Raw genomic sequence first — 12,246 nt, forward strand, 5'->3', positions numbered from 1 at the left:
TACTGAGAGGCAGGAGAGAGTGATGGTCGGTGGAGCTACTGAGAGGCAGGAGAGGCAGGAGAGAGTGATGGTCTGTGGAGCTACTGAGAGACAGGAGAGACAGGAGAGAGTGATGGTCGGTGGAGCTACTGAGAGACGGAGAGGCAAGAGAGAGTGATGGTCTGTGGAGCTACTGAGAGACAGGAGAGGCAGGAGAGAGTGATGGTCGGTGGAGCTACTGAGAGACAGGAGAGGCAGGAGAGAGTGATGGTCTGTGGAGCTACTGAGAGACAGGAGAGGCAGGAGAGAGTGATGGTCTGTGGAGCTACTGAGAGACAGGAGAGGCAGGAGAGAGTGATGGTCTGTGGAGCTACTGAGAGAGAGGAGAGGCAGGAGAGAGTGATGGTTGGTGGAGCTACTGAGAGACTGGAGAAAGTGAGGGTTGGTGGAGCTACTGAGAGACAGGAGAGGCAGGAGAGAGTGATGGTCGGTGGAGCCACTAAGAGGCAGGAGAGAGTGATGGTCTGTGGAGCTACTGAGAGACAGGAGAGGCAGGAGAGAGTGAGGGTTGGTGGAGCTACTGAGAGGCAGGAGAGAGTGATGGTCGGTGGAGCTACTGAGAGACAGGAGAGGCAGGAGAGAGTGATGGTCGGTGGAGCTACTGAGAGACAGGAGAGAGTGATGGTCGGTGGAGCTACTGAGAGGCAGGAGAGAGTGAGGGTTGGTGGAGCTACTAAGAGACAGGAGAGAGTGAGGGTTGGTGGAGCTACTGAGAGACAGGAGAGAGTGAGGGTTGGTGGAGCTACTGAGAGACAGGAGAGAGTGAGGGTTGGTGGAGCTACTGAGAGACAGGAGAGAGTGAGGGTTGGTGGAGCTACTGAGAGACAGGAGAGAGTGAGGGTTGGTGGAGCTACTGAGAGACAAGAGAGACAGGAGAGAGTGATGGTCGGTGGAGCTACTGAGAGGCAGGAGAGAGTGATGGTCGGTGGAGCTACTGAGAGGCAGGAGAGGCAGGAGAGAGTGATGGTCGGCGGAGCTACTGAGAGACAGGAGAGGCAGGAGAGAGTGATGGTCGGTGGAGCTACTGAGAGGCAGGAGAGAGTGAGGGTTGGTAGAGCTACTGAGAGACAGGAGAGACAGGAGAGAGTGAGGGTCGGTGGAGATACTGAGAAACAGGAGAGACAGGAGAGAGTGAGGGTCGGGTGGAGCTACTGAGAGACAAGAGAGACAGGAGAAAGTGAGGATTGGTGGAACCACTGAGAGACAGGAGAGAGTGAGGGTCGTGGAGCTACTGAGAGACAGGAGAGAGTGAGGGTCGGTGGAGCTACTGAGAGACAGGAGAGAGTGAGGGTTGGTGGAGCTACTGAGAGACAGGAGAGAGTGAAGGTCGGTGGAGCTACTGAGAGACAGGAGAGAGTGAGGATCGGTGGAGCTACTGAGAGACAGGAGAGAGTGAGGGTCGGTGGAGCTACTGAGAGACAGGAGAGAGTGAGGGTCGGTGGAGCTACTGAGAGACAGGAGAGAGTGAAGGTCGGTGGAGCTACTGAGAGACAGGAGAGAGTGAGGGTCGGTGGAGCTACTGAGAGACAAGAGAGACAGGAGAGAGTGAGGGTCGGTGGAGCTACTGAGAGACAGGAGACAGAATGAGGATGTTGACATTGTGGGGGGAGGGGAGCGGTGGCAGCTGGTTTGATTACAGGATTATGAGGCTGACTCCCTACTGACCTCACACACACTCACACCACACACTCACACACACACCAGGCGCTAATAAATGAACAACCAGGGGGTCGACTAGGATTATCAGAGGAAGGCTCAAACCAAAATATGATTCTTCATGTTCAAGAAATAATATGGGGAAAAACAGTGGAGAATTTCTCTCATTGTAAAAAGAAAAAGGAAATGTCAACACAAAATACAAATTAGGGAATACTGCTCAGACAAAATAACTTGCAAAAATGAATATATAATTACTTTTGTTACTGAAATGAGACATGGATCGTAGTCAAGGAGGTAATCTTTTGTGATTTGCACCCCTTGCCTGGCTTATTTCTGGCTAGCAGCTAGATAGCTAACTCAGAAACAGGTACACACAATGAGCTACAATATAGGCTAATCCACCCAGCAGCTAGCTACGTCGGTAGCAGGTAGGCTACATACAGTACAATATAACTGAGCAATCAGCAATAACTGACTGTATGTACAGATACTGTACATACAGCACAATAATATAACCCAGCTAGCAGCTAGTAGCTAACTCACTCTGAAGCAGGTATTGTAGCTACACAACAAAACCCAGACCTAATGCATATAGCTACTGGCCCTCTGAGGCTAAGCTACCTTTCTCACGCACATCTTTAAACTTTTATAACCCTCCTCAAAGTATAAATGGAGGTTATTTTAGCATCTTTAGCACTGAGGGGAAAACAAGTGTTTGTAAATAACACTTTGTGGGCTTCTTTTTGCTCCTATCCATGTTTTCGCGTCATGACTCCACACTTCAAACGGAGGAGTGGCGTTTTAGGTCTGCTGGGTTGAGAGGGGCTATTCCAGGTACACTTGGCTAATATAGTTTTACCGCCTCCTAGATATAGGCAATGCTTCCTTTCCTAAACATAGGGCTGGAAATAGCAAGCTGCCTGCTACCCACGTCAGTAGCTATGCAGTATATGCCCAAACTCTTTTAAAGAGATGGAGCCTTGCCTTGCCTTGTCACTTCAGCCAAGCCTGAACCTGCTGCGAGACGGAAACAGCTTTCATTTCAGCCACAGCTCCCTTTCCCTCCAGTCATATCAGGGGAGACTGAACAAGTGTTGGCCTTTTCAAATGGATGGAAATTGTTTTGGGCATGCAGAGTCACCTAGAAATAACAAGTGTAGGTCCCCAGGAGGGTTCAATTATGAACACACAATGTGGCACAGACTCACACACACGGAAACACACACACACACAACCATAGAAAGAAACACATCCATAGCCTGCATTCATTCACAATCTTGCTCGTTTGAGCACAGACACACACGTACACACTACAGGCAGTGGTCTGACAGATGATTTCCGTGCTCTGTTTGTTTTAAAATCCCTTCTCCCCCTGAGGTCTGAACACTCATTATTCTCAGTGCAAAGTAGAACGGAATAAGCCACACAGTCAAAGAGCTCTCTGCAGGCTTATACTGCATCTTTACAACACAGTGTCTAATCTCCCATTAAACCACATACATGGATACACACACACACACGATCACTTTACACACACATTGGGCATCAGCATAAAAGTGCATTTTACAGACATATGCTAACAGTCTCAGTGATCTGATCTATCTGTTTGATCTTCCCAGGCGTACAGACGTATCTACCACGCCACGTTTACAACTACTGTATGTATATAATGGGAAATTACTCATTTGTAGCATACACACTCCCTCACATTGACTATACTGTCCTTACGCTTGCACACACAAATACACCTGGGCACACTCACTACAGGATGCATCAGTGTGTGTTGAATAAGTAAAGGGTGATCCTAAGAGAGGAGAGGAAAGAAAGGGGACCCTGCTGTCTGTTGTGGTTAAATTACAGAGGGATTATATTATTATTATTTATTTTTTGTACTTTTACCCCTTTTTCTCCCCAATTTCGTGGTATCCAATTGGTAGTTACAGTCTTGTCCCATCGCTGCAACTCCCATATGAACTCAGGAGAGGGGAAGGTCGAGAGCCGTGCGTCCTCCGAAACACGACCCTGCCAAGCCGCACTGTTCTTGACACACTGCTTGCTTAACCCGGAAGCCAGCCGCACCAATGTGTTGGAGGAAACACTGTACAACTGGCGACCAGGTCAGCTTGCAAGCACCCGGCCCACCACAAGGAGTCACCAGAGTGCAATGGGACAAGGACATCCCAGTGGGCCAAACCCTACCCTAACCCGGATGACGCTGGGCCAATTGTGCGCCGCCCCATGGGTCTCCTGGTCACAGCCGGCTGTGACACAGCCTGGGATCGAACCCATGTCTGTAGTGACGCCTTAGACCTCTGCGCCACTTGGGCTGCCAACAGAGGGATTATTTAGCAGCTGGAGCAGGAAGAAAAGGATCTCTTTACGAACACTGTAAACTGTGCCAGACTATCTGGCCATCCCTTGCATGACCAGTCAAGAACACATTTATATATGTTGGCTGGTAAACGTTTACAACACACGTTTTATAGAAAATACTAATCAAATCTCTATTATTTGCCTTCCATGTTTAAATATCTCTGTCTACACCCATATGTACTGTATAGACACACACAAACACAGATACACACCTAAGCACACAGATTCACACACAAACACAGATACACGCCTAAGCACACAGATTCACACACAAACACAGATACACACCTAAGCACATAGATTCACACACAAACACAGATACACACCTAAGCACACAGATTCACACACAAACACAGATACACGCCTAAGCACACAGATTCACACACAAACACAGATACACACCTAAGCACACAGATTCACACACAAACACAGATACACACCTAAGCACATAGATTCACACACAAACACAGATACACACCTAAGCACACAGATTCACACACACAAACACAGATACACACCTAAGCACACAGATTCACACACACACACAAAAGAGGGGAAGTGGTAGTGGTGTGTGTTGGTGTCCCAGGGGAAGAAGACAGACAGATAGACAGAGACAGATATCAGATGAGTCCTGCTGTCCTGTTGGGATCTTAGACCGACTGGCTATATTACATCTTAATCCCCACTCTCCAGTGTTAGACAAGAGCACGAGTCAAAGCCAAGCAAGCGAGAGAGAACCAGAGACAGCCACAGCTCCAGAGAGAGAGAGAGAGAGAGAGAGAGAGAGACCATGAGAGACAGAGAGAGAGAGCGAAAAGAGAGTGATACAGAGAGCCCATGAGAGACAGATAGAGAGCGAGAGACAGAGAGCATGAGAGAGAGAGCATGAGAGCCAGAGAGAGAGAGAGACAGAGAGCATGAGAGAGAGAGCGTGAGAGCCAGAGAGAGAGAGAGAGACAGAGAGCATGAGAGAGCGTGAGAGCCAGAGAGAGAGAGAGACAGAGAGCATGAGAGAGAGAGCGTGAGTGCCAGAGAGAGAGAGAGACAGAGAGCATGAGAGAGAGAGAGCGTGAGAGAGAGAGCGTGAGAGCCAGAGAGAGAGAGAGACAGAGAGCATGAGAGAGAGAGAGAATGTGAAGGGAGGGGAGGAGAGGGGAGGGGAGCCAGGCAGACACAGACAGCAGCATATACAATGAATCTGACAGACTTGCTCTCAGACTGACTGTATTTCATTATAATCTCATAACACTCCAGCCCTGGAGGAGAGGAGTGGGCAGAGAGAGGCTGAGAGAGGCTGAGAGAGGCTGAGAAAGGCTGAGAGAGGCTGAGAGAGGCTGAGAGAGGCTGAGAAAGGCAGAGAGAGGCTGAGAGGCTGAGAGAGGCTGAGAGAGGCAGAGAGAGGCTGAGAGAGGCTGAGAGAGGCAGAGAGAGGCTGAGAAAGGCTGAGTGTGGGAGAGACGGAGGGAGGGCGACATGGAGAGAGGGAAACGATGAACAGAGACTCCTACTGCAGAGGGAAAATTGAAAGGGACAGGGAGAGAGGGAGAAAGAGAGACGCACAAACACACACGCACATACAATCACGCACACATACACAGACAAACAAACAAACACTGATAGACAAACAAACACACACTCGTATATATATTGGAATAAAAGCTCTGTAAATAGGCCAGCTCACACAAAAAACACTGCCTATATAAAACCTATGTATTAACAAACTAGAAATGCATGACTGTTGTACAGTAAAATAAATCATAAACCATTGTTACCAGGCAGTTTATCATACCATGCCACATATCGCCTCTTTCATTTATCTCAATACAAAATACATAAATCATTGAACAAGAGCCTAAGTATTTGAAATGCCCCTTTACCGCTCAGTCATTCACATTTTCTGACCAGCTCTTCCCCCACACTCTTTCTGTCCCACACACACACACAAACCACACACTCTTTCACACACAAATCTCTCTGTCCCCGTCCCACTCTACACATCCAGCCACTCTCTCTCTCTCTCTCTCTCTCTCTCTCTCTCTCTCTGTCTCACCTGTGACAGTGATGAGCATGGGGGCCACCAAGGCTCTGTTGTTGTCCAGCTTGCGGCTCAGCCGGATCTCCCCGCTGCTGTGGTTGAGAAGCAGCAGGTGCAGCTCGTTGCCCCGTTCGATAGTGTAGTAGAGGCGGTCGCTCACGTCCGGGTCGTGGGCTGGCACCCGTCCGATGCCCCCACTGGGGAAACTGTTGGAACGGTTGGACACAAAGTTGTTGAAGATAATCTGGAAGTCCTGGAGCTGGGGCCGGTTGTCGTTCTGGTCCACCAGCTGGATGCGCACCGTGGCCCGGCTCACCAGGGGGGCTGAGGTGGCCTGGACCACGATCACATACTCTGAGCGGGCTTCGTAGTCCAGGTCGATGAGGGAGGTGAGCTCCCCAGAGAAGATGTCCATCTGGAAGATCTCAGGGATGTTGCCTTCTACGATCTGATACATGATCTGGGCGTTGGCCCCCTCGTCTGGGTCTGTGGCTGTAATCTGGGCCACCACTGACCCCACAGCACTGTTCTCCTTCACTAGAACCTCAAAGTCATCCGCTGGGAACACGGGTGCGTTGTCGTTGACGTCGAGAACTGTCACCTGGATGTGGACGGGCGTCCGCTGTGGAGGCACACCACGGTCCACTGCGTACGCCGTCAGCTCATAGAAGGGAACGCTCTCGCGGTCCAAACGACGGACCGTGCGTACAATGCCCGATGTGGGCTCGATGGTGAAGTCCCCGTCGCCGTCCTCCCCATTCTGGAAGGTGTACTGGACGCGGCCGTTGGCATGGGCATCTCGGTCCGTTGCGGATATCTGTAGGACACTAGTGAAGGGTGGCGCGTCTTCACTGACGGTGCCCTGGTACCTGGGGCTGAGGAACTGTGGTGCGTTGTCATTCACATCGTTCACATTCACCTCTACGTAGGTGGTGTCAGACTTCTGTGGGATGCCGTTGTCCCGGGCAGTGATGGCTAGAGTGTAGGTCATCTGGTCTTCGTAGTCCAGCTCGGCCTGCAGGGTGATGGCTCCGCTGGACGGGTCGATGCGGAACTGGGGGATGTTGTCCTCCAAGAAGTAGGTGATGCGAGCGTTCTCACCGACGTCATCATCCGTGGCACTGATGACCACGACCGTGCTGCCCGGCGGCCGGTCCTCATTCACAGACACTGAGTAGTGAGCACTCTGGAATACAGGCCGGTGCGTGTTGGCGTCCGTGATGTTGACGTGGACCTGGCACGTGTCGTGTAGTGTGCGATCTGAGGCAGTCACCGTCAGAACGTAGCGCCGTTCCTGTTTGTAGTCGAGTGGCAGTGCTAGAGAGACCAGCCCCGACCCTCCGGCTGTGCTTATGGCAAAGCGGTTACGCGTGTTGCCCCCCGTGATCTGATAGGTGACCGCACTGTTGACATCACGATCGACCGCGGTCACAATGACCACACTGGTGCCCACGGCCGCGTCCTCATTAAGCCTCACAAAGTACTCTTTCTGCAGGAACTCTGGCCTGTTGTCATTGACGTCCATCACTGTTATGGTCACGCTGGCTGTGGCAGAGAGAGGTGGGACGCCATAGTCTCTGGCATCCACCCCAAAGAAGAAGTGTTCCACAGACTCCCGGTCCAGAGCCGAGCTGACCGTCACCCAGCCGGTGGCAGAGTTGATGGCGAAGGGCATGTCAGGGCTAGTGCCAGTCAGCCTGTACTCCAGACGGGCATTGTCCCCAGAGTCAGTGTCGATGGCCTGGATGTGGAGGATGGAGCTGCCCACGGGGGCGCTCTCCAGCACTGACGCCTGGAACGGTGTGGATACGAAGATGGGAGGGTTGTCGTTGACGTCGGTCACCTGCACGCTGATGATACCTGTGTTATTGGAGAGGGGCGGCCGGCCGTTGTCCTGGGCTCGTACCCTCAGAGTGTACTCCCTCTCTGCCTCAAAGTCCAGAGGGGCAACTACCTGGATCTCCCCCGTCACACTGTCGATGGAGAACTGGCCCCGGCTGTTCCCACTGATGATGTTGTAGTGGACAGCCGCGTTGCTATCCTTATCATGGTCCGTAGCGCTCACCCTCAAGATCTCCGAGTGGGGCCGGATGTCCTCCCTGACCGCCACCACATAGCGCTTCTCGCTGAACTGGGGCACGTTGTCATTCTCATCCAGCACCGTGATGAAGACCTTAACGGTGGCTGAGCGCGGCCCGGGCTCCTTTCCCTGGTCACTGGCCTCCACGTGGAGGGTGTAACGCTCGTTGGTCTCCCTGTCGACTGCCCCCCGCGTAGTGATCAGCCCTGAGCGGGGATCGATCTCGAAAGCGGCGCGGGCGGTGGCTGCGGTGTCTCCTATGAAGCGGTAGCGGATGTTGGCGTTGGACGGGGCATCCAGGTCAGTGGCTCGGAGCTGAAGGATGGGGTAACCCTCTTCCACGTTCTCCCGGATGGTCTCCCGGTACTCTACATGCTCAAAAATGGGTGAGTGGTCATTGCGGTCGGCCACGGTGATGGCCACCATGGTGGTGCCAGAGAGGCGTGGAGAGCCGTGGTCTGACGCTGTGACCCGGAAGTAATGCAGATCCATGTGCTCCCTGTCCAGCACCTGGGAGGTGGTGATGAGGCCTGTGTCGGGGTCAATGTGGAAGTAGTCAGTTGATCTGCTGTTCATTAGAGGGGCCATGGTGTAGCTGAGCATGCCTGCGTCACCCGAGTCTGGGTCTGTGGCTGAAATGGCTATGACTGAGGTGCCTGGGGGCTGGTTCTCTGGTACCTGCACCTGGAAGTTATACAGGGAGAAGTGAGGGTGTCTGTTGGCAGCACGGCGAGCGCGTCCCACCACCAAAACCTCTTTCTCTCTGTCCTCCTCACCTCTATCTTTCACTATGTGCCTTTCCAGGCTTCTCTCTCCCCTGGAACTGTGCCTTTCCTCCTCTTCTTCCCACTCTCCCTGTGTGCTTTCATCCCCCTGCCACTCTTTGTTCCCCTGTCCTCCTGACCCACTCTGTGCCTGTGTGTGCCTGGCCCTCTCCTGACCCTTTCCTCCCTCTCCCTCTCCCTCTCCAGTTTCATCTGTTTGGGCTGTGGCTCTCTTTGTTATTCCTTCTGACTCCCACTCCTCCACTTCCTCCCTCCACGGCTCTCTGGCCTGTCCCTCCCCCACCTGTAATTCTCCTTCCCCAGACCCCTCTTCAACCTCGACAACCATATGCCTCTCTCGCAGACTGACTCCTTCTTGTTGTAATGGCACCAGTTTACTGGATTTTAATTGCATGCGCGAGCCCCCCTGTACAGTGGTTAAGCTGTCGACAGCACACGCAGCGTGAAGGCACTCTTCCGGGAACGACCCCTGCTGTGTCTGTGAGCACGGTCCACTCAGATCCCCCGACACCTGTCTACTATCGGCATCGTTACTTTCGTCATTCGTTAGAACATTCTCCTCTTTGTTCTCCTCGTTGCTATTGTTGTTGTGGTTCTGGTGGTCGTGGTTCTGGTTGTCATTTCTTAAGTTGTTATTGTTATTGACGTTGTGAACACTCCCGAAAAAGATTGGCTGAAAGTGTTGAGCCAAATCTGCGTGTTTACTTTGGGAATCCTGTGTAAAGGTTTTCATGGGAGCTGTCCACAGTGCCTGTGGTGCTGAACTCATGTGCTGAGAACGGGTAGTGCGGTGGGGGCTAGCTCGTGGCCGGGAATGTGAATCTGAGTCATCATCCCGTTTAGTCAGGTTGAGCTCGATGGAGAATGATAAAGGGGTTGTGGTAACGATATCCCTGTGAGTAACACCAGACTTAATTGCACGGGCGTGTGCCGAGAATGATATAGTGAAAGCGGTGATGGAAGACATTACAGGCGTGACGAGAGCTGACTCACTGTGAGCTGGCTCAGACTGAGGGTGAGGATTAGTGGCTCGAACAGACAATTCTGCTGCCTGTATGTCATCATGGAATAAGGAAAACGAGTTTGTAGAGCTAAGTGAATTTATGTTTTCATTAGCGGCATGCCTACCGTTAGATAGAAAACAGAGACTATGCGTAATATTTGTGGTGGGGGAAAATTGGATGTCGATATTACTCCCTGCTATGCTCCCCCTAGGTCCAATAACGTTGGCTGGAGGTCCTCCCCCCACATCCATCTGCTGCAAACCACAACACCCCGTTACGGGGAGAGACCCCCAGGGTAACCCCTTGCTCTCTACACGGGATTGAGAGGTCTGTTCTCGGCCTGCCACCACTGATAATTTCTGTGGAGGAGCAGCCCGCACTTTAGGCTTGGCTGCTAGATAAACAGAGGCAAAATCATCATCCGGATCATTTGCGTTTACGTGATTTTTGACTTGTGCCTTCTCTCCGTCCATCCTCTGGCCCACACCCATGGGATGCCCAGGCCTGTGCATGCCAGGCGTGTCTCGGGTTGCTGCAGGCGTGTCTCGGGTACTCGGGTAACAACCTGTGAGGGCCATCCGCCCTTCAATAATCCCGGGCGACTGGTAACATCTGGCCGCGCTGCCTACGGCGGCTGAGGTGAGATAGCATGTTCTCCCAATGGTCATAGTCAACGAACGATTGCAACCATTGCTTGTGAGATCGATAGCATTGTGACTGCCCAATTGAGAACAATCCCCGGTGGCCACCTCGCCGGAGTTCAAAACATTATCGCCCAAATGAGAGTGAGGACCCCATGTCAGCTGTCCAGTTGGTTGCTTAGCTATATATATGTGCTGTGTTGGAGAAAGTGGCTGGTGGAGAGGCCTTCTACACCTTTCAGAAGCCGCTTTCACGTCCCTAGCTGTCTCGAACGCCTCGCTCTCAGGTCCCCGGTGGTGGCCGCGCACAAAGACTCTCCTGGTGTCGGGTTTGGAGAGCAGCAGACAGGATGGTAACCGCGCGCACACTCTAGTCCTTTGTACAAACCGGATTTTGCCATTTTGAACAGGGGAAGAGAAAACAGGTGAAACAACGCCCCTCTCCTCACTGCTGCTCCTGCTCATACCTGCAGGGTCGGGAAGCATGTCTCCATTCCACGCCCCTGTCGCCCCCCCTTCTTCCGTGCGCAAGGGTCCAAAAGGGTCTCCGTGCCATATAAAAAGACTCCACACTGGGCATTCTGGTCCCAATGGGAACCGCTGTAACGTCCACCTGGGGCGAATCACCGAGCCGCTGTTGCTCGCCAAGACCCCAGCTTCCCCGGGATGGCTTGGTGTCTCAGGGCAGGGTCCCGGGCTCCAGCGGCAGGGCCCTGCTGCCTTCCCCGGGATAACTGCTAACAAAGGGCTGAGGAACAGGTGGAGAAGAAGTGGCGAGAGCAGGCAGGAACCCAGTAGCAGTGCAGCCATTAGTCTGGTAAGATCCTTTCTCCTCTCCCCCTTTCTCCCTCTCACCCCTCTCTCTTTCTCTCTCCCTCGCTCTCTATCTTCGAGTGCGTCTCTTCCTCTCTTCCGTCGCCGGCTAGGTCGCCAGCTCCAGCGGCACCGCTCGACACCTTCCCCCGCGCTCCCCCGTCTCTCCTTGGGCCCGGGAAGTTGTCATTTACTCGCTGTGTTCGGTAGAACTCGGGCTGTCGGCGTCAGGGGTGCAGCATCTCTCCCTTTCATTCATATCCAACATGGCTCTCAGCAGACCCCGTGGTACTACCATCCTCGCGTTACACTCTCCTCCTCTCAACACCCCTCCCCCTCGCTGCTCTCTTCCTCCGCCTCCCTCTCCCTCTCTCTCTCGACTCACAGAAATAGGAGAGAATGGTTTATTCCAGCACGCAGGGCTGTTACGCCACCCGTAGCCGCCATATACACAACTGGAAGGCGACTCTATATCTTACAATCATCTTTTAATAAACCCATCTCAATAAATGACCTTATAGCCTTATAGCCTATATCAGAACCTAATAGCCATGTAGCATATGAAACCAAATGCCATTTTGGTGATAATTAGAAATATTTGGGCTTTATTAAATATGAAAGTGTAACACAGAGAGTACTGCAAATGATGTTTATTATTGCACATGTTCTGTCACACGTAACCTAATACATTTTAAAGACAGTCAGGCCTATGTTATGTACCAAATGAGCTGGCTGAATTGAGCCTCTCCATTACGTCATGCTCTGCCTAAACGTCAATGAGTAATTTACAGTAGCCTAGCTACCCCTATTCATTGCT

General features: G+C 52.2%; 1 protein-coding gene across 1 annotated transcript in view; it reads right to left on the minus strand.

The window, feature by feature from the left end:
- The window catches only part of LOC115101876 (cadherin EGF LAG seven-pass G-type receptor 3-like), a 53,744-nt gene extending 42,035 nt beyond the window's left edge, over positions 1-11,709 (minus strand). The window contains 1 exon segment of the mRNA XM_065005357.1: positions 6,122-11,709. Within this exon segment, the coding sequence (XP_064861429.1) occupies positions 6,122-11,684 (5,563 nt within the window). The 5' untranslated portion in view covers positions 11,685-11,709.
- Positions 11,710-12,246: the final 537 nt, after the last annotated feature.

This window comes from Oncorhynchus nerka, linkage group LG20 (assembly GCF_034236695.1).
Source record: "Oncorhynchus nerka isolate Pitt River linkage group LG20, Oner_Uvic_2.0, whole genome shotgun sequence".
In the NCBI taxonomy this organism is placed as follows: domain Eukaryota; kingdom Metazoa; phylum Chordata; class Actinopteri; order Salmoniformes; family Salmonidae; genus Oncorhynchus; species Oncorhynchus nerka.